The 23,599-nt window shown below is 37.5% G+C and overlaps 1 protein-coding gene across 2 annotated transcripts in view; it reads left to right on the top strand.

The window, feature by feature from the left end:
- LOC101735565 (voltage-dependent calcium channel subunit alpha-2/delta-3) overlaps window positions 1-23,599 on the top strand; it is an 83,117-nt gene that overhangs the window by 16,995 nt on the left and 42,523 nt on the right. For both annotated transcript variants that reach the window (XM_004930224.5, XM_021350570.3), the window contains exon 3: window positions 9,280-9,390. In XM_004930224.5, coding sequence (XP_004930281.2) covers window positions 9,280-9,390 — 111 coding nt within the window. The remainder of the gene's footprint in view (window positions 1-9,279; window positions 9,391-23,599) is intronic.

The following is a 23,599-nucleotide window of genomic DNA, read 5'->3' as shown; positions in this document are numbered from 1 at the left end:
TCTACTAAAAGTATTAAATATTTGATCCCTCATCATCGTATTTTTTGTTCTTATTTAATAATTAAGGTATTCCATTACGGGTTTATTAAAAACGTAAATTACGTGTTAGTCTACACAAAAGGTTATATTTGGTTAATGTGTGTGTATTATAATTTTTTATTTTGAAATTTTTGTTAAAGGCGCGAGCGTAGACGGAGCGGTTCGCTAGTATATACATATATTTTAGGTAGGATAAATTCCATTTTTGAATTATGGAATCAACACACGTTTAGTTAATAAGAAACCACAAAACATTCGCAAATAAAATACGATCATTACTAGAAGACCTGGATTCGTTGGTTCACTGAATTACGTCCGCTAAAAGTATTAAATATTTGATCCCTCATCATCGTATTTTTTGTTCTTATTTAATAATTAAGGTATTCCATTACGGGTTTATTAAAAACGTAAATTACGTGTTAGTCTACACAAAAGGTGTTCATACAACGTTTCACTCGTTCACTTAATTAAACGAGGAGAGAATTTTTACAAAAGCTTTAGCTTCGGGCTAACTTAAAATGAAGTTTTACAACGAAACGAATCTTCCCGGAGCTCAATCTGAGCATTCTAACGAGAATATGAAATTCCAAGACGTCGAGCCATACTGAAATTTAATTACATCTGTAGTTATATTTTTAATTAATCGTTGATTCCTTTTGTTTTTTTTTTCATTTTCAAACACATATTAGAAGAAGAAGAAGTGTTTTACATTTATGTTACATTACATACGCGATAGATTCTGTATTAGACGCCTTTAAAATACGAATAGAAGATAATTTTTTGTCTTCATAATTTGCTCATGTATTTATTTGAACATGTGTCTATTTCATATATTTTTGTGTAACATTTATTACATATCCTTTCATCACACTCGTTATCTCTCTTTATATTATTTTATATACACCTTTTTTAATGTCTTAGTACATTAAAATATAAATTAAATAAATAATACATTCAACAGCTACATATCTATATATTAATACGTGAAGCAAAAACTTTGTATCCCTTTTTACGAAAATTGCGCGGACGGAGGAGTATGAAATTTTCCACACTTATAGAGAATATAGAGAAGAAGTGCACAATGCTAATATTTTTTTCAAATAATGCATAAAAGATACATTAAATCAATAAAGAAAACATTACACACAATACATACCATGTATTTGACGCACACACGCATGCATACTATTTATTTATTGTCAAACTTTTGTTCTTGACGTCTGTTGTCAAATTGAGAATAGATTAAATATTGTTTGTCTTTGTTCATATTTTTTATAGTGTAGTCTTGGCGAAATTTGTGATTATAGAAGTATAAAATACAATCATAATAGTGTAAAAACTTACAATTCCAATTAATTATAGTCGAATTTCGACTACTGCGGGACCTCTAGTTATAATTAATTCTTCAAACCTTTGCGACCGTACACAATATCAGAGATCACGAAATTCAGATCAATTTTGTTTTCAAATTGGTATTCGTAGGTCTAGGCACTCTAAGCACCCGCTACGTATATCTAAGCTACGTGTATGAAGACTAGAACAACAAAAAGCCTTTGTTCGCCGTCGCATCTACGTAGGTACATACAAAAGAACAATAAGTACGATGAAAATTCTCCACTATGTTCCGAGGCAAGCACTTATCTATCGGTTTTCATACAAAAGCCTGTAATTTTTTTAAGAATATTCTCAAAGAACCGTAAATTCGTATTGACTTGGCGTTGAAAGTTTCACGAAAACGATTCAAGATAAAAAAAATATTTGCAAAAGTCATAAGGCAGACCGAGCGCGTTTAGTACAAAAGAGATGTTTAGAACAAATTATGATGTAAACGTTTTTTTTTTCTTTCATTGTTCAACAAACTGGTGGTAGGATCTCTTGTGAGTCCGCACGGGTAGGTACCACCACCCTGCCTATTTCTGCCGTGAAGCAATAATGCGTTTCGGTTTGAAGGGTGGGGCAGTCGTTGTCACTATACTGAGATCTTAGAACTTATATCTCAAGGTGGGTGGCGCATTTACGTTATAGATGTCTATGGGCTCCAGTAACCACTTAACACCAAGTGGGGTGTGAGCTCGTCCACCCATCAAAGCAATAAAAATAAAAAATACCATTAGTGCGTTTATCGATTGGTGCCGTTAACAAAACAGATTGCCCGCGTAACCTCGTTTTACTAAAAGGTAGCACAAACGAATCCCCTATACGTTCACAGAAAGTACCACATATCCCTTAGCGGTGTAAAGGAAAACGGGACACGGCGATCGTGCCCTTTTCCGTACACATTTTTTGTGGACAAATGGAGTTCCCTTGTGTTAGGAAACGCACAAATACGTCCGGCCGAAGTGGAAAATCCTGTCCGGCTCTGGCAAGAAACGATGCCGCCGCATGACCAAGCGGTTTTTACCTACCCTCTCCCTTTCTCTCTGTCTAGTAAAGGAGTTTAACTGAATTAAACATTAAATACATCAAATTTTAACATGAATTAACACGAATTGGATAAAAGAAAATTTCTAATAAATAGTTTATTAAACTAAACGCCATATACGTTTTCTTCTCTTCTTCTTCCCCACCTTAACCCCCCTAGGTGGGGTCGGCACAGCTAATCTTTCTCTTCCATTCTCTTCTATCAGCCGTCATCTCAACACTCACTCCTCTCTCTCTCTCATATCGTCATTCACACACTCCATCCATGTCTTCTTCGGTCGACCTCATCCCCCTCTACCTTGCACTACCATTTCCATACATCTCCTAGTCACATGCATCTTCTCTTTACGCATCACATGTCCATGCCACGCTAACCGTCTGCTTTTTAATTTGTTGATTACCTGGGCTACTTTCACACTTCCTCTGATATACTCATTCTTTATCGTCTTCTTTTTTTATTGACATTGTAGGCAGACGAGCGTACGGTCCGCCTAATTGTGAATGGTTGCTGTAGCTCATTGAGGTCGGCAATACTAGGAGTACAGTCAGGCCGCTGCTTATTGCTGACTCCATAACCATATATTAGGCGTATGAAACTATTTTGCTATGTTTTCTGTTCATATTCCACATACATCATTTATCATCAATTGAATTGAAGCTGTATGTAAAAATACTATCAGCTATGTGGGTAAGTTACTTTTTTTATTGCTTAGATGGGTGGACGATCTCACAGCCCACCTGGTATTAAGTGGTTACTGGAGCCCATAGACATCTACAACGTAAATGCGCCACCCACCTTGAGATATAAGTCCTAAAGTCTCAGTATAGTTACAACGGCTGCCCCATCCTTCAAACCGAAACGCAATACTGCTTCAGGGCAGAAATAGGCAGGGTGGTGGTATCTACCCGTGCGGACTCACAAGAGATCATACCACCAGTAAAAACTACTAGGCCAGTAACACCACAACTCCTACAGAGGAGCGGAAGTTGTGGGGACCTGGGAAAGTCACTCGGAAAATCGTGTCCTAAAAGATTCAAACCCAATAAAGGACTGGGTTTTCTGAGCATTATACCAGCACACTGCAATCCACAACCATAATGTTAGTTGGGCGTATTTTATGCCCGCACGGGTAGATACTAGTATCCTGCTTATTTCTGTTCCAAGACAATTATGCGTTCCGATTTGAAAGGGTGGGGCAGAGGTTATGCAATTCAATGGCTTCGACCCCGTGTTTTATCTAAATAGTCACTGAATACTAGGTGAATCGTGAGCACGTCTACCCCTATACAGTTAATAAAACCTAATACGCTCGGTGGGTGGTACGTGGGAGTTTCCACAATTGGGTCTACGTTACATATGTATACGTGAGTTTTTGGTCTAAATAAAATTACCTTATGATAAATGAGTCGACTATTATCAAAGCCGGCAATGTGACTTTTGGACAATTATTGGTAAATCAGGAAAACGAATTATTGACTTTGTATTCCATTGGCAGTCACAAAACTCTTCTGAACGACATCTTAGATAAATAACACGTTAAGTATTAACCTTTATTTAATGCAGGTTTTGAACTGTATTCTTTGAAGGAGACGATTATATTCAAATCAATCAGTATTGACATATCAATAACATTTTTTTGTCCAAATTCACAGATTGCCACCTTTGATAATAGACGACTCAAATAAAGATTTATTTCTTCGGTTCTTACAATAGGTACACAACATATCGTATCGTAATGTCACAAATGTCGTTCAAAAACTCTTTATACAGAAATCGTTTGGAAATAGTTAATAGCTAATAGATTCCCAAATTTATATACGAATATATATCTAACGAATAAGTAAACATTGGACGGGACTTGCTCACTGATATACAATTATCTTGGGCGAAATAACTAAACTAATCGTACAGCTAATGATGGACCTTCATAATGTATGAACATAAATTCTGAGAATTTACCACAATGCTTCATTAAAAATAATAGGTTAAAATTGAAAGCGAAATCTATATATTTTTTTTTTAATTATAACGTTCGAGAAAAAAAAGCAAAATTAATTATTATTGTACAGCGCAGTTAGGTACTGGAAACATTTCTGAATGATTAAAAAATAGCAATGTGTAGAAAAAAATATTAAAAAGAAGGAAAGAATATTTTTCAAAGCATTTCTTTATAATTTCTTTCGCACTTTACTGAAGGAAAACTACAAAGCGCGCCTTGGCACTAAAGGGAGTCATGATGTTTCTAGAAAAAAATAACATTTTGCAGAATATGATTTTTTTGGTGCGTTCATTCATTATTTTGCATACTTAAGTTAGTTATTTCAAAATATCGGTATCCATACAACGGCCATCTCTCAGCTCTTAATATATTTCACAATTTTCGTTCAAGGCCCAGCGCATACCAATAATGAGATGAGATGTCCCAAGATAGATAAAACATGACTCATAAATGAAACTTTTCAAATGGAAGATTCTCGAAATTTTCGTAACGAATAAAACCGCGAATAATTGAATTATAATAAATAGGCTGTGGTAACAGGATTAATCAGTGCCACTGAGGACGGTGTTGACATACAAAGCGGATTAAATTAACTGCCTTAATTGAATTTAGGTTCCTTGTTGGCCGATGTGTCCCCGCGAGGACCGCCGCTCGACGGTATTATGCAACTCTCAGCCAAAACGTCCCAGTTCTGATTAAATTTGCAACGAAATTAAACGTTCCGAACAATATACCAACCAGCTCCGGTTTTGTGTGTCAATTCTAGAAATCGTATTGTTACCCTCGTGTAAATTGAGTGTAAGGTTTTTTTTTTTTTTAATTGCTTAGATGGGTGTACGAGCTCACAGCCCACCTGGTGTTAAATGGTTACTGGAGCCCGTAGACATCTACGACGTAAATGCGCCACCCACCTTGAGATATAAGTTCTAAGGTCTCACGTATATAGGTAGTTACAACGACTGCCCCACCCTTCTAACCGAAACACATTACTGCTTCACGGCAGAAATAGGCAGGGTGGTGGTACCCACCCGCGCGGAGTCACAAGAGGTCCTACCACCAGTAATTATGCAAATTATAATTTTGCAGTTTTCATTTGTATTACACAATGTTATTTATTCCTTCACCGTGGAAATCAATCGTGAACATTTGTTGAGTACGTATTTCATTAGAAAAATTGGTACCCGCCTGAGATTCGAACACCGGTGCATCGCTCAACACAAATGCACCGGACGTCTTATCCGTTAGGCCACGACGACTTACTTCACCACTTTGTTAGGTTTCGAATTTCGAATGGTAGCAATAAAAGAGACTACTTAATTCGGTCACGGTCTTAACCGATTCAGTGGATTGATTTAACATCTGATGAATGATATCATATGTATTGAGTTTACGTCAAATATTTAATACTCGTTATTTTCAAAGAACTCAAGTTGGAGGATATACTAAGAGGAAATTTTATTAAATAAAATGAAAAACTTTATGAGTATAATAAGGTTTTCACATAATCGATGCGGTTTTCTTCATTGATTATAATTAATCCTGTGAACGTGTGATAATCGAACAATTTTTTTTTTCTCTGGACACGGATTCGAGAAACTAATCCTTTTTAAATGAATTTAATTATTGTGCGAATCATTGTTCTCAAGCGCTTTAATATTTTTTATTGCTTAAATAAGTGGACGATCGAATGGCCTACCTAGTGTTAAATATTTACCGGAGCCCGTAGACATTGACAACGTAAATGCCGCCACCAACCTTGAGACATGAGTTCCAAGTTCTCAGTTTCATAATACAACGACAGCCCTACCCTTCGAACCGAAACGTAGCAGATAAACTATTTGTATGTTAACGTTCGTTAAAATTCGCATCAAAATACGCCGATGCCCTTACGATTCATACTGCAAGGCACCGAGCGGCAGTCTTGATGCGACTGCAGATACCATCCTATCCCCTCACCTACTATCTGAGCCGGGCTATCAGCAGAGAACAAATCAAATATCCGGCTACGACCGGCCTTGACCCTATCTCCACTTTCACCTAGTTATGATAATTAAACTACTATCTTTAGGACTGTTTTGGGGAGTTTAATTCATAATATTGATCTTGCTGGAAGCTTAGCGTGTGTTTCGTCAGCTTCAGTTTCGGTTTGATACAAAACGTAAACCATGTCAAGATGAAATTCCTGAGTCACTCCTTCGAAATCTTCTTTTTTTTTTTTTTTTGCCTTTGTAGGCAGACGGGCATACGGCCCACCTGATGGTGATTGGTTACCGTCGCCCATGGACTTCAGCAATGCCAGGGGCAGAGCCAAGCCGCTGCCTACCGCTTAATACTCTCCACAAGCCTCGTTTGAAGAAGGACATGTCATAGCGCTCGGGAAACACCGTGGAGGGGAGCTCATTCCATAGCCGGATGGTACGTGGCAAAAAAGATCTCTGGAAACGCACTGTGGATGATCGCAGTGGCTCCAGGTAGTATGGATGAACTCTACTCCGGTGGCGGGCGGTGCGATGGTAAAAACGAGATGCTGGTATCATCTCGAACAATTCCTCAGAGCACTCCCCATGGAACATACGGTACAAAATACAGAGGGAACCGAAGTCCCTCCGCAGACCCAGAGGCTCCAAACGATCCGAGAGAATGGGATTATCGACAATCCGAACGGCCCTCCTCTGTATGGAGTCAAATGGAAGAAGCTGGTATTTGGGAGCCCCAGCCCAGAGATGGGAACAGTACTCCATGCGAGGCCGGACTTGTGCTTTATAAAGCAAAAGTCTTTGTCCAGGCGTGAAGTACCGCTGCGCTCTGTTGAGGACTCCCAGCATTTTGGACGCCAACTTGGCTTTGCCTTCCAAATGACTCCGAAACTGGACATCGCTCGAAATGTCGACCCCAAGTATCCCGATACTCTCGGAAGGTTGCAGGGATACTCCTTGGAATTGCGGCGCCATGACAAAGGGGTCCTTCTTCGCAGTGAACGCGCAAACTTGTGTCTTTATCGGGTTGAATTGAACCAAGTTCAATTAACCCCATTCGGAGACTCGCCCCAGAGAGTTCTCCACTTCAGACACAAGTTTTGATCGTCTCTCTTGCACCACGCTCCGAGAGAGACTCTGATGGCCGATATATCGCGCATCCCCCGTGCTGTCATCCGCATAGCAATGCATGCCATCAATAGACAGCATGTCATTGATATACAGGATGAAAAGCGTGTGTTATCACACTAGTAGTGTGGGCTACCACCGTCCACGTATCGTTACCACCGTCTGCGCAAAAGAATCACGCGTTTAGTTTATTTGAAGGTCGCTGCTATTGTTACTGTACTATAAATGATATTTAGTGCAATTTTTATCTCATTCCCACGTTGGTGAAACACGAAATCGGGTGGATCATGAGATCATGAGATCGTATACTCATTCCTGCTATAACATAATTTACTGAAACGATATGTTAACGCAGTTGCACTTCTGACCCAGGCGACGGGTGAATCACCGTCATCCAAACATATCTTGTCGGATCCCCCGGATTCACTTTCGGTGCTTTTAGGCTCTACAAGCACTGGTCACCGAACTCTTCGAACTGATCGTCGATTACAATAAAGAGTTCGACATGTAACTTAGCCACAACCCACTGAGTTACTCGCCCAATCTTTTCAGTGGATCGCATTTTCGCGTGTTAAATTCTGCGAAAGAAACTGCTCTTACTATGGCTGTGTTAGCAAGTCCCCCAGGTTGAGCCTGTGAGCTCACGTCCTACTCATCCTTAATTGAAATAGCCTCGCAGTCGTATATATAGCCTTCTTTATGAAATTCTAACATCAATAAAATTAAGTAGGAAAAAAATAAGGCGACCTTATCTCATTAGATTTGATAGTACAACAAAAGGCGACACGGAGCACCGCCGAAATTGAATTACAACGCAAAACAGGCACACAGCCTCTTCCGAATAACAATAATTTGGCATCCAACATCCGCCGAATTCCGGATGTGTTCGCTCCATTTTTAAATTTGACAGGTCTCGACCGCGGCGTGCCTCGCCCCCCGCCCTCCGACCGCGCCGCTGGAAACCAATAACTCAGCGTGTAATGTAGCGCGAATGCGACACGATTGTTGTCATTTTCGCAAATTATGCGAACGCTACACGCTTGCCAATGTACTTCTGTGCCCGTGAAAGCGCTAAATTACGGATGCCTCGCATGGATATTGTGCTAGTACAATTATTAACAGCCTTCTAATATTACTACACTTGATCATTGTTCGCAAGAAATTTATATTGTAAAGTACGCTTCCACCAAACAGGAAATTATACACTGACTGGAGCAGTTTACATAGTTCTGTATCGATTTATTCGCAATTACACTTTTACAAATATTTACGTGCGTACTCACTACAAAGTTTGTCTACAAAGCCTTTTACGTTTTTTCTCAACTACCCGCTTTACTTCGGTCTTCGCCGCTTTTAATATGCCTCGTCCCCACTAACGCCATTGCTCCCCCTAGCAGTGTTGCCACATGGCAATTCGCAAATTGTCTTAATTTTAACATGTTCAATTTTATATTATAGTTATTTTACAACAAACCTATATAAATGTCGATGTAACTCAATCGATATAAACAATATAAATATCGAAATTCAAACTTCAAAAATATGCTAAAAAGTGACCAATGATACTACTCGATTTCCCAAATTCAGCTTCTCATATACGGAACGATAAATATGAATACCTACATGTTAATTTGATTATTTTTTATATACTATCATATTTTCTTCGTTTTAAAATTGAGATATGGTATTAAATTTTACCAATTTAATGTACACAGAAATACCACGAGTACAACGTAGACGTTGTCCGAAAAGATGGCCTGCTGCTGGTGCGAGAACTTGCGGCCGAGGTGAAGAACTACATGGACTTCAAAATTAACGCGGTTATGGTAAGTACAACACACAAGTACATACATCCTCAATAGTATTATAATAGCCGTTTAGGATTACAATTCAAACCGAAGCCAACGAAGATAACCGCGAGACTGATAAAACAAACGATCTAAGAACGTAGGTGACTTTACACGCTCTTTGTCATACGTAATTTATACGGCCACAATATTCACATAAAGACTGCAATAAAAAGGGTCCATAAACAAACCGAAACGAAATAAATCCGGCTCGTTTCGAATTCGAAGTAAACCACAATAGGAATGTGTTAACGATGAGGCCGGGGCCGCGAATTGCGGAGTGGGAAGATATTGCGGCGACTGTCACGACTTCTGGCATTAACATATTCCGCGATGGTCGGCTCCCAAGTTCGTCGGCAGCGCAGTGTAGGCGGCGCCTCCTGCGAGCCTGTGCTCTTATTCTGCAAAAACTTATACTTCAACTAGCCACCATGCTTTCGTTTTAATTTTGCAGAAAAGAAACCTTTTTCTCAAACGATCAGCTGAATATTTATAATCTTTGATCCATCTTGCGTTGGATTGTACAGAAAAACGGATTTAATAGACGTCCTAAAAAAAAAACAACTCGTGTGCTTATGTACTAGTGTAAATCGCCCGATTTATTGAACAATCGGATTAATTAATATCATAGTTCTTATTCAATTCAAATTAGTTAACTTACAGTCGATTCCACGATTTGATTCTTTATGTATGCAGAATAAAATTTGAACTTAAGCATTAAACTTTTTCACAGACGACAATGCAATATTAAAATAGTTTTCAGAATACAACGCCTAGTGTGATGTAGTCGCTTCCCCGCCGGCGGCTACTTCTCGCGATTTGCCATGCAGCACCCCGACATATTGGAATTCTTTTGAATCTCAACTAGTTCCATTCGTTCTCGGTCAACTTTCAATCTTATGCAAACTTAGCAATTCCACCCGGAATGAAATACGTTTGAAACTTAAAATATCTTGTAATGAAAATATTTTTATCGATTACATAAGCAGCATTATTATACATCCAAAACACATCAGAAGATAGCCTCGTCAACAAACATGTCACGACTAAGCACTCGTGCTTTGAAAAGTTAAAGTGCGTACTTACGTTTTGGAGAGCATGTCATAATTGAAGACAGTATAAACTGGGGTAGGAAGTTTGTCGGTGTGTGAAAGCCAAGTTAAGGGTGAGCTGCCGCGACGCAAACGTAATTATTCGATCCGGGCCACACCGCCCGAATGTCATTTGTGGTTTTTGTCCGAACTACGCGATTCTCCTTCCTGTAAAAGTTGCTTTTTGTCGACTCGTCCCCCGCCCGTCTAATGAAGGCCTACAGGATTCAATTAACCAGGGCATCGGAATGTTTTGTGATTTGTACCCGATACGGAATTCCATCAGCACGCTTCAATTGAACGCTTTGCAGCTTTCTTGTAAATTGAATTAATAGCGTGCTCTATGTATACTATATTATACCTTTATTTAATTTTCCAAGGCACCTACTATAGCTACTACCTACCGCCATTTGTGCATCGCACTTTGTTGATTCGTACAGAGTTGCTTTAGATTTTTTTTTCCTACCGGAGCTGATAGCCTTGAGAGGCTATTTCAGCGTAACCTTAACTAGTAGGTGAGCTCACGGGGTTCAAGCCAGAGTGATGCTCATACTGGCCATAGCAAGAGCAGTGCTTCGCAGAATCTACCACCGGATCGAAAACGCGACCCACTGAGAAAATCCGGCGAGAAACTCAGTGGGCTGGTTGGATTTTATTTCGTCAATGTGATATTCTTAGATACAAACTTATTGCAAGTACCAATCGTTTGTTTCTTCGAAAACATGTTTGTATTGTTTGAATAATAAACACGCAGAAATAATAAAAACAGTACTAACATATCTATCGACAACAATAATAAATTTGGCAGATACCTGAATCGCGCTCAAAAATCTGGCTAAAAATAAATGTTTCGAATAATCGTTCGTTTTGAACTAGGAAGCCTTAACGAAAACCGTATTAAAATCAGCTCAGTAATAAATGTTTCGATTTCATGCTCGATAGAGAAAAGAATGTATCGAATTATGACGTCATTGTTCACGTTGCTATACAAATTCCTTACCAATATTCGGTTTGCGAAAACATCTCCATCCCCTCCATTCCCAAAATATACATTTTATTGATCAGGTTTCATTAAATAGCACATCTTTAATACATGACGTTAAACAACAAAGCTAATACCACATTGCATGATCGATTTCTCCCTTACACGTACTTACATAATAAAATTATTACGCCGGTAAGAGTAACGCCATCTATCGCTGAATAGTCGAATGAATGTCGAAGGATCTAGTAGTACCTAGAACGCTCGAGAAGTACAACGCCATCTATTGTCCGATAGCAGAAACACAATACTAAGATGTGTGGAATATTCTCGATAATTCTAGGGATGAGGTATCGGCTATAAAGTGTTGTAGAGATGGCACGCAGTCAGTCAGGAATCGGAACTACTGGAAACGGAACAGCGAACGAATCACCTGAAGCGAAGCGGAAGAAGCGAATTGAGAATTTTAAAGTGTTTGTGGAGTGTTTAAGTCTTTTAAGTGTTGAATACAGTTTTTAGTTGATTCGGTAGAATTTTTATTTATCCCGAACCCCAGCGCGTAACAATATGTATAATAGAACGAATATTGCTTAAACTAGATTCAAAAGCGAGCAATATCGGTCTGCACGTAGCCTGAATGCACTCGTCTCTGTGTTTGTGCGAGCTCCGACTGAGCATCCACAATTCGGTGTGTTGTAAAATTAAGTGAAACATCCGAAGCTTTCCTGGGAATTAACAGTGTTTCTTCTGAATGTTGAAACAAGTTAATATACTGTAGCTTTCTAGTAGTACTCTTGTTGTATTGTCACTTTCACAATAGCGTTATTTCAGAACGATTTTAAACTAGTGGTAGGACCTCTTGTGAGTCCGCGCCGGTAGATACCACCGCCCTGTCTATTTCTGTCGTGAAGCAGTAATGCGTTTCGGTTTGAAGGGCGGGGCAGCCGTTGTAATTATACTGAGATCTTAGAACTTTATCTCAAGGTGGGTGGTGCATTTACGTTGTAGATGTCCATGGGCACAAGTAACCGCTTAACACCAGGTGGGCTGTGAGCTCATCCACCCATCTAAGCAATAAAAAAAAGCTGTAGTATGTTTTGATGATCCTGTTGTGTAATACTTTGAGGTTCGTTCTTTATCAGAGTGAAATTAGTTCATACTATCTGGAACCGCTGGGTCATCGATCGCGATCGCGTGTTTCCAGAAACCCCTTTAACCACGTAATATCCGGCTCTGGATTGAACTGTCTACGTTGTTTCCCAAGCGTTATGACATCCTTCTTCAAACAACACTTGCGAAGAATACTCAATGAAATCGCCATCATCCATGAGCAACGTAACCACTGACTATCTGATGGCCACTATCGTCATTGCAAATTTAAAATCTCCTATGTGTTTAAATGTAGTTTTCGGGAAATATTAGATTTTCCCGAAAACTACTACACTTACAAACAACATCTACCTCCTGAAAAAAATATGCAAATATATTTTTAATACATACTTATTATATACTTTGATCTACAATAAAATGCAAACTGACACTTTGGATTTTTTATAAGATTGCCGCGTAATAAAGTGAAATATTGAGATATGTACATGGGTATTTTTTCTGAGTATAGGTATTCAAAATAACTTTCATAATATATGAAAACATCATTTTGGGCCAAAATATCACATAAGAGGTTTTAAATTTGCAACGATGATATGCTCCTCTGTCTACAAAGGCCATATACATTTTTACATGACGCGTCAGTGCATGTTTTGAAAGCTTAGTCTAACATTTTAAAAAAACTTTCGATTTCCAGCTAAGCCAATTGCTTGGTAACGAAAGTGTTTATCATGACGTGGCGTGTATAGTGAGGAGGTATTTCACTATGTAGCTTTAACCACTGATGGTGTGAGTTGCAAATACCGCCATCAGCAACTATATTTCATGGCATTTTTAGTATAATTATTGTAATATTAATCCTATCCTAAGAGTCGTAAGATTTATAATGCAATGTAAATACGCGTTTAATAATAAACATAATTACAACAACATTTACGGTTCCAGCTTCGAATAGTTTACAATTTTCGTAGTGACAAACAAGCAAGATGTTGTACTTCGACATTTGACTTACCCGGTGGTGCAATAGTTAGCGACCCTGACTCTGTTGCGCCCAGGGTCGTAGGTTCGATACTCACATCGGGCAAACATTCGTGTGAGCGGATGACCGTGCGTGATTCGTTCTTCCGGTTATTTATTTTATTTGTATATAATGCTGACTGCGTTTCACTTCAAAAATAATAAACTTATAGTATAGTGAGGTATAGCGGTTTAATGAAAATAAAAAAACGCAAAACCAAACAAGTAGTTTTAAATTGTGTCTTAAAACCGTAAAAACAATGAAAAAAATTATAGTCAATAACCACATTCTTTTTATTTAACGTCACGCATCTTATATGTATAACTTCAAAGCAATGATTCCTTAAAATTCCTGTTGAAATTCCAGAGCGCACTGAGCTTTGTGCAAAATCTCGTCGAAATTACCGAGTTTGTTTGCGGGAGGCGCATCGATTGAGCAATAAATCATAATAATATAACGGGAGGTATAATGTAAACAGCAATGGTGGATTGCTGCTCCACACCCTTGCGCCAACGGTCTCTACCTCGCCCCTTCTACGTTCAAGCTTTATTCAACCACACGAAAAATTACAATAAAACAAATACTAATTAAAAACAGTTAACATTAATTGGCATAGCGGAATGAGTTGATGGTGCCCATGACCGCTGATTTGAGGATCGTAGATTCGGTTCACATGTCGAGCAAACATTTGTGGCACGAACAAATTTGCTACGGATATGTATTTAAAACATATTTAAATATATAGATCAGTTTCTGGTTCCCATAGTCCAGGAAATCCTAAGTTGGAGTTAGGTTCTTTGTTGAAAATAGTTGTAGTCCGGTAACCACTTTACAAGCAGTGAGCTCATTCACTCGTCTACGTAATTAAAAAACCTGTGCGTATTTATTCTTGTTTTTTTTTTTAATGCTTAGTTGGGTGGACGATCTCACAGCCCAGCCGGTGTTAAGTGGTTACTGGAGCCCATAGACATCCACAAGCTAAATGCGCCACCCACCTTGAGATACAAGTTCTAAGGTCTCAAGACCTCTCATACGTCTAGCATAGATTTTTAAACACAGTATAAAAGTCTAGTGTGAAACTATTGAATACGGAAAATGCATTACTGGTGGTAGGACCTCGTGTGAGTCCGCACGGGTAGGTGCTATTGAAACGAATGAGATGACGGTTGAGAATGAAGTACTTTATTTCTTGGTAATTGACTATGGTACACTACTAGTACATATTGTGACCACTAGATGCCGCTAGTATAAATTAAACTTATTATTTTGATATTAATAAATAAACATATTTTAACAGCACCACTTATCAAAATAATCTAATATCAATTAACAACAAAATCAAGAACAACAACTTGACCTTGACGTTTTTAAACTTTTTGAACTCCTAATAATTTTACTAAATAGTTATGTTTGGCACCACTTAGACTTTTCGTTAATATATCGGCGGGCATCTCAGACGTTGACAGATAAACAATTTTTACAAGCTTATTAGAAACTGCTTCTCGTATAAAATGGTAGCGCACATCTATGTGCTTAGTTCGTTTGTGAAACAAAGGATTTTCCGTCAACTTTTGAGCTCCCTGGTTATCGTTATAGATTACAACAGTATAATTACAATCAACAATATCTGATAAAATACTTTTTAAATATATTGCTTCTTTACATGCCTCAGCAATGGCCATGTATTCGGCTTCAGTACTTGACAACGCTACTGTTTGTTGCTTCCTGCATTCATAGGATACTACACAGCCTGACAATTTAAAGCAAAAACCTGTGTAGGATTTCCTATCTATACTATTTGAAGCCCAATCAGCATCTACGAAGCCTTCTAAATTACAAGTGTCTTTAGTAAACTTCAAACCGTAAGACTTAGTTTTTTGTAAATATTTTAAAATTCTTTTTGCATGATGCCAATGAACTGAAGTAAAACAATTATTAAATTGGCTAAGATAGCTCACACTGTATGATATATCTGGACGCGTTAATACTGACAAATACATAAGATTTCCTATAAGCTGTTGATAGGGAAACTGTTTGTCAACACATTCTGCCTTATTTAATCTCAAATTACATTCCATTGGAGCATCTTTTGTATTACAATCATTCATATAAAACTTTTTAAGAATTTGTTTTACAAATTGTTCCTGATCAATGGTGATACAATTATTTTCATATTTCACTCGCATGCCTAAACACCTTTTTATTTTACCTAAATCTTTGATTTTAAATTTTGACATTAGCTTTTTCTTGAAATCATTAGTCATAGTCTTACTATTAGAAAAAATGAAAAAATCATCAACAAATATTGCAATGATAATCTGCTCATTTTTACATTTTTTACTATACAAACATGGTTCTGAAACTGACTTTACATAATCCATGTCTATTAAATAATCATTTATTCTGGTATTCCATGCCCTAGCAGACTGCTTCAAACCATAAACTGCTTTTTTAAGTTTAAGAACACAATTACTTGGACAATTTAAGCTAGGAGGTGCGTACATGTACACATTTTCTGTTAAAAAACCATTTAAAAATGCTGTAACTACATCAAGATGAAAGATTTCAAAATGGAATTTTACACTTAATGCAAACAGAAGTCTAAGTGTAGAGTATCTAAGCACTGGTGAGTAAGTTTCGTTAAAATCTACTCCATGCTGCTGAGTGTAACCTTTCGCTACAAGTCTAGCTCTATACCTAACACTGTTATTGCTTTCTAGCTTTTTCTTGAACACCCATTTGCACTGTACTACTCTATCTGCCTCCTCTTGTTTAACAATCTCCCACGCTTGGTTGTCTTCAAACGCTTGAAGTTCATCAGACATAGCCTGCTGCCACTTGTCTTTCTCTGGACCGTTGGTAGCTTCATCATAAGTTATGTCTTCAAACCAAGACTCTGGTTCATCTGAAATACAAAGATTGGTAAAACCATACCTTTCAGGAGGTTTCCTGGTACGCTTTTCCACCAATCGAGGCTCTTCTTTCTCAGATAGCTCTTCTTCTTCAGATAATGTCTGATAAGAGTCTCCTTCAGTAGAAGTTGTACTTTTTTCTGAATCATATACATAAGTGGGATCATCCTGATTTGTCAATGTTATTTCACTTTCTTCAGTAGAACTTTCCTCTTGTGCTGACTGCTGTTTTTCTATCTGTCCTTCGTTTATTTCTATTTGAGTAGTATCTGGTTCCATTACAATGACATCTCTGCTGGTACATATTTTTCTAGTTTCTAAGTTATACAATCTGTAGCCTTTCACATTCTCTGGATACCCCACTAATATGAATTGAACTGCTTTCTTGTCCCATTTCAATCTTTTATTTTTAGGAACATGCATCATTACTGGGCTCCCAAATATTCTGACATGACTGAGATCAGGTTTTTGTCCTGTCCATACTTCAATCGGTGTCTTTTGGTCCAAACCTGAAGCCGGTGATCTATTTTTCAAGTATACTGCCGTGTTAACTGCTTCTGCCCAAAAACTTTTATCCAGTTTGGCCTCGAACAATAAACATCTTGCACGTTCAACTATAGTCCTGTTGAAACGTTCGCTGAGACCATTCTGCTCCGGAGTATATGGGTTCGTCTTCTGATGGATAATTCCACTATCTATCAGATAATTTTCCATCATATCTGAAGAAAACTCCCCTCCATTGTCGGTTCTCAATGTTTTTATCTTTGTTCCTTTTTGATTCTCAACCATTTTTTGAAATTCCTTGAAACGCTGTAGAGTCTGATTCTTCTCCTTTATAAAATATACAAAAGCCATCCTGCTAGCATCGTCAACAAACAATAGAAAATATCTTGCCTGTCCAATCGATCGAACCTCCATAGGCCCACACAGATCTGAGTGAACTAAATCTAGCAATTCTGTACTTCTATGGTTTCGTAATTGGAACGGTAAACGACTCTGTTTCCCTTCACAACATACTTGACAGTTGGATTTTTTTATATTAGCCTTCATATCAAACGATATTCCGTCTACAGCACCATTTTTCATCTTCTGCAAATCATTACTATTAATGTGTCCCAATCTTCTGTGCCACTGTTTTGCATCTGTAGTCTGAACTGCTGCCGCCAACACTTTCTCTGATCTTACTGTATTCAACTTATACACACCATTTTGTAGATTTGCTATTCCAATAAGCTCATTTCGTTGATTATGTATATAACATACATCACTTTTGAAAGAAACTTTGTTTCCTCTTGCTATCAACTGGCTTACTGACAATAAGTTTGTTGTTAGATTAGGTATGTATAAAATGTTGTTTACCTTAATATCAAACTGAGAATTATTCACAACAGTAGTAATCTGTGAATTTCCGGCACACACTACTGGCACAGTCATATTATTTGCAACAATAATTTCCTTCATATCGTGTACTTTTCTCACTTGCAATAAGTTTTCTTTGCTTGATGTCATATGAGCACTAGCCCCTGAGTCGATATACCAGTCTTCCCTATTAAATTCACTATGAAAAAAAGCAGCACTAAATGCGTTTACTTGCTTTTCTTTCAATTCAGGACACTGATTCTTAAAATGGCCAATTTTCTTGCACTTGTAGCATTTTATAATCTTTTTTACATTTTGCGTGTAATTTGAAGTTGGTTTTTCAAATTTTTTATTAAAATTTTGTTCTACCCTTTGTTTTTGTTTCGACCATAATGCAATTTCTGAGTCATGGTCACCTACCTCAGAACTCATATCAAGCAATTTGGTTTTTATGACATCAGAATTTATGGCAATTCCGGAATGTTCTATTGCCATAATCATCGGGGCAAACTTTTCTGGCAGCCCCGCCAACAGCAATGATCCGATCCATTCCTCATTAATTTCAAACCCTGTACCTTTTAGTCTTTGTGCAGTTTCCACTATCTGACTTACGTAACTTGTCATGGATTCACAATTATCAAGTCGAATGGATATCAGTGTTCGAAGTAGGCTGATTTTTCTTGTGAACCCGCTGTCATCGAATAACTTTTGTAGTTTCTGCCACAAATCCTTGACTTTGGTTTCATTTTTGATGTGCACATATAGCTTGGGATCAATGGTCATGACGAGTTTTGCTTTCGCTTTTCGGTCTTCGGCATGACTCAAATCAACCGGAATGGCGTCGATGTCTATGCCTTCCAAGATAAGAAAGTTTCTTGCTGCGAATGCCCAGTCGTCATAATTTTCGCGTCCTTTTAATTTCGGCACATTTAATAAATAACTACCTGACGACATTATAATTTATTTTCTGATACACGATAAAAAATTATATAAAATTATTTGAAACACTTTTGCACTGGGCCCATAACCTATTGAAACGAATGAGATGACGGTTGAGAATGAAGTACTTTATTTCTTGGTAATTGACTATGGTACACTACTAGTACATATTGTGACCACTAGATGCCGCTAGTATAAATTAAACTTATTATTTTGATATTAATAAATAAACATATTTTAACAGGTGCCACCCCGCCTATTTCTGCCGTGAAGCAGTAATGCGTTTCGGCTGGAAGGGTGGAGCAGCCGTTGTAACTATACTGAGACCTTAGAGCTTATATCTCAAGGTGTGTGGTACATTTACGTTGTAGATGTCTATGGGTTCCAGTAACCATTTAACACCAGGTGGGCTGTGAGCTCGTCCAAACATCTAAGCAATAAAAAAAATGCATTATTGAACACGACTAGATTTTATATCTAATACGAACATGACTTTCATTTGTCTGCATTTCCCTAAGGAGTAAAAAGTCGTTTAATGATTCGCATGAATTTTATTTTCGTAAGCTTTGATAGTCTATTATAGTGATGTTTCCACTGTCATAGTTACGCCGCCTAAGAATTTTCTCGTTATGCCGTCCAGCCGTATCGATGTACATATACGTAGAATTCCAGGGGAGTACGAATCATTACTAATTTGGAGTCTTTTTTTAATGTGTATGTTCGTGTCTGCGTCCTTCGTACAGTTCAATGTTCTTCGTTTTTTAAATTAAGTACATACTCTTTTTTTATTTTTTTATACTTATTGTACACAAAAAGAAAATACAATAAAACAGATTTAAAGAATGTCTAAATACTATGTACAAAGGCGAGCTTAACTCATTCATGCGATTCACTCTTTCAATTGTTCTATTTCATACGTCTACCAATCACAAATCACTTCAATCACTCACTCATTGCATTCGGATACACCTTACATACTCATCTACGATTCGGATACACTAGAAATCTCGCATATACATATAAAGCAATAAATCGTTAAGTCGTTCAGTTTATGTATTACAGTTTGGGCAGAGAGCAATGACCCGACCGCACAAATGCCCTAGTTACCGAATGCACTAATGGCTTTTGTTATAAAATATAAACACATTGTATATTACGATCGGGCTCAAAAGGCAATTCATCGTTTACCGCATTTCACGGCACATGTACTTTCCGAGATTCTATTTTGTTTTAGCATTGTTTATTTTTCGTAAAATTGACAGGAATAACACTGAAATTCTGTAATCAATTAGTTTGTTGACCCGCTTTAAGTTGCACATGATCGAAAATAAAATTATCACTGTGCTAATAGAGAATTCCTGTAAATAAAACTGAAAATTTTAAGCACAAAATTGTTTTTCAACGCCTTGAAATTAGATTCATTAATTCCTAAACTGTTAATAAAAATGTAGATGAGCGAACGAACTCACAACCTAGTGAGTGTCACATATCGGATTCGACAGAAAACGTAAAAGCCAGCACTCACGTCTCTCCGACTCTTCAAATTGGAACGCACAACTTCTTCGCGGCAGTAATAGACACAATTTTGATATCGCCATTTACCCATCCATATACGCTTCCATAAAAACCGAAATTTGGAAAATTTAAATACCCTTTTGGTTCAACTCGGCTTCAGATTCTAGTTTCGCTATCATATTGTACAGATATGCAGAATTTCATACAAAAACTTATGCACTGTGCAAATGTCCGTCATATTTCTGAACACATATTCAGAATTGTTCTACGAATTAATTCCTGTTACGGAATTGTTACTAATGAAAACAGACAATTTACGACTGTATTAGTCTACTATAGAGTGCTGTTTTAATTATTTTATGTCAAAAAATGTAGATTTTATTATCATTAAATTCATTAATCAGCGACATTTTCACCAAAGTATTTCATTTTTACATTTTTCTATGAATTTCACGCCATTCAGTTCATAGATAAGAATACGAGATGACTTAAAGCGAGTGAGACACATTTGGTTATGAGCTAAAAGACACGATTATTAGTTTTTTTTTTATTACACAGAGATCATACGATTTTTTTACCTTAAAAAAACTTTCAAAGTACACAATCACTGAATTTGCTAATAGGTATTCGTCAACACAAAAATATCTCGTGCCATAATTCTTCTGTCACCGGGAAGGAAGTAAAATCATTTTTCATGAAGTTCGTTACCCACGGAAGCGAGTCGATCAATTGACTGGCTGGATTAGGCAATCGAGGTGAGCCCGGCGTACTACAGCCAATAAAAAAATCATTGATCTCGGTTTCATAATTACGAACGATATTTCAAAGGTGCGAGTCGTTTTAATTGATGGATGTTGGTGACGCACGCGTACGCTGTGCTCCGAAGAAATATTCATCGAAATACATGCAAATAAACGAAAATAATAATGCGGACTTGTAGTCGTTTATTTTTTCTTTTTTTTCTTTTCCAAACTATATTTGGAAATCTTTGTTAAATAAACGATGTTTTGAAGTGTTTACTGAAAAACTAGTTGCTTGATAATGTATAGCAATTAAAAAAACTAATTACGCACCTACATACTTAAATAGTCATAAACTGACTTGGAAAGCGTAATTCCTTGTTAACCTTAAATAAATTCAGTTTAAATATATCCTTTAATAATGTATTAGGTACAATGGCTTTCCAAACATTTCCAATCAAAACTTCGATTCAATGAATAAAATTAGCTAACAACGGTGAGCCAATTTATTAGTAGTATATAGTGTAATTAGAGTAACAATTCGGGTAATGTTGCACAAAACAGTTTATGAAGATAGCTCGCGACGAAACGACGCACGTGCTCTGAAGTTTTCCACATTCTGCCGATAGAACTATCCTGGAAGCAGGTGTCGCATCAGACGTTTTGAATAGTTAGTGCGAATACACGCTGTCTGAATATTACACGGCGTAGTAGCTCGGCGCACTAAGATATTTCAAACTTATTTGTTGTGAGAACTTTGAAATTTCGTTAGATTAATATTACTAAGTTGCCAAAATAGACGCGGTATTAGTTCGCATTATCTGATCCAACATAGTTTTGAGAGAGAATGTTTGAATATTTAATATGACTTGTATTTCATAGTCGTTTTTTAATTAAATTAATGTTTTTTATTAGTAGTATGGACGCACGACCTCAGGGTTCGCCCGATTTTAAGTTAAGTATTAAAGTCTATAAACATCTAAACTTGTAGAGAGCACATACTTGGAAACGTAAATTTGGATTCTAATTAACATTATCTTGAAGAATTTGGGTAGAATCGTGCCTTGGAGTGGCGGGACAATGGGTAGCTTGGGACTAAATACCCACTAAACAATATCCCCGGCGCTATTTACCTTAAGATCTAATAACTCTAATAAAGGCCGCGAGAGCATCTATGCTCTTGCGTCCCTTGCTGGCATTGCTGGTATCAATAAAGATGATTTTGGATATTTTTTATGAATTTAGCGGCTATATGTACCAAGTTTTAGGACCACCTGATATTAAATAACGTTATAAATACATTTTATTAAATATCTAATTCGTTTATAATTTTCTAATCAATGAACTAAACGATTATTTAAAAAAAAAAAAACACCGAAAACATCTATTTGTAGAGAGATTTATTCGTAGACATTCGTAGCACTTCGTAGCCACTACTCGACTACGCTAAAAGCTTGTGTAGCACTTAGCGGGAAAAGCTGATAAATGTCGGAACACTTTCAGGAAATCAAGTGCCAGTTGAAGCGATCCGATTTTTATTGTAATACTATTAAGCTTAGAATAAAACGTTTTTTACGAAATATATAAATACTTTTGATGACTTTATATTAATCGTGCACTAGCTTAAGTCAAACATCCGGTTTCGTTGCTAATTTTCGGTTCAAATGCGATCAATAACAAATGAACAATAATTTTATAGGTTTAAGACGTTCTTTAAAAGTTTTACATCAACGAGCACAACAAAAACTCCGTATCGTAAATACAACACAAAATACTACGTGTGACACAATAGGCACTGACACTTTGTGTTCAACAACAATTGCCATCAAATTCCGGTGTCGAGCCGCCAGAACGTGTAGGGACAGGAAGCACACCGCTGCACTTGCCCGACCTTAATATCGCCATCAGCAAATGCGAAACACCAACCGTTTCCAACAAGAAACGTTCTGACGTAATTCTCGTCCCGCCTCGCCTGCAATTGCTTACGGAAATTGCTTCGAAAATCATCTCCGATAAGACATGAATGTCGAGGCCGAGCCAAGGATCTATCGGAATCCGGAACGAATGCCGATCCGCCGATAATATTCCAGCACTCATAATAGCTTAGCTTAGTCGACATAACATTGTCGTAAGACCGTGAAATAGCTGCCTTGTGAGAACCATTAACTATATATAATCTTAAGGCTGGATGCACCGTGACCCATATCAAGCCGCTGCACCGCCCAACTTGTACGAGTGGACTTTATTGATTCGCAGTCTTGAGATGATGCTCTGTCTCTCTCACTCTACAGTCGTCGTTCCGCGACCGATGCTCCCGTAGGCTACTTACTCAATATTCCTATGGCACGCCCGGTTCTTCCACTAATACAACGCTTAGGCAGGAAGCCGTGTAGGTAAACGATATTGATTATTAATTTTCGACATCGAAATCAAATTATATTATGTTTCCTGTATTTTCATGAAACAAAAAAACGTTCAGGAACAATCTTATTTGTTTCTTGAAAAAATTGGTATAATAACACTGA

The sequence above is a fragment of the Bombyx mori genome, chromosome 5, assembly GCF_030269925.1.
Source record: "Bombyx mori chromosome 5, ASM3026992v2".
Taxonomy (NCBI): domain Eukaryota; kingdom Metazoa; phylum Arthropoda; class Insecta; order Lepidoptera; family Bombycidae; genus Bombyx; species Bombyx mori.
This window is presented reverse-complemented; position numbering and strand designations above follow the sequence as displayed.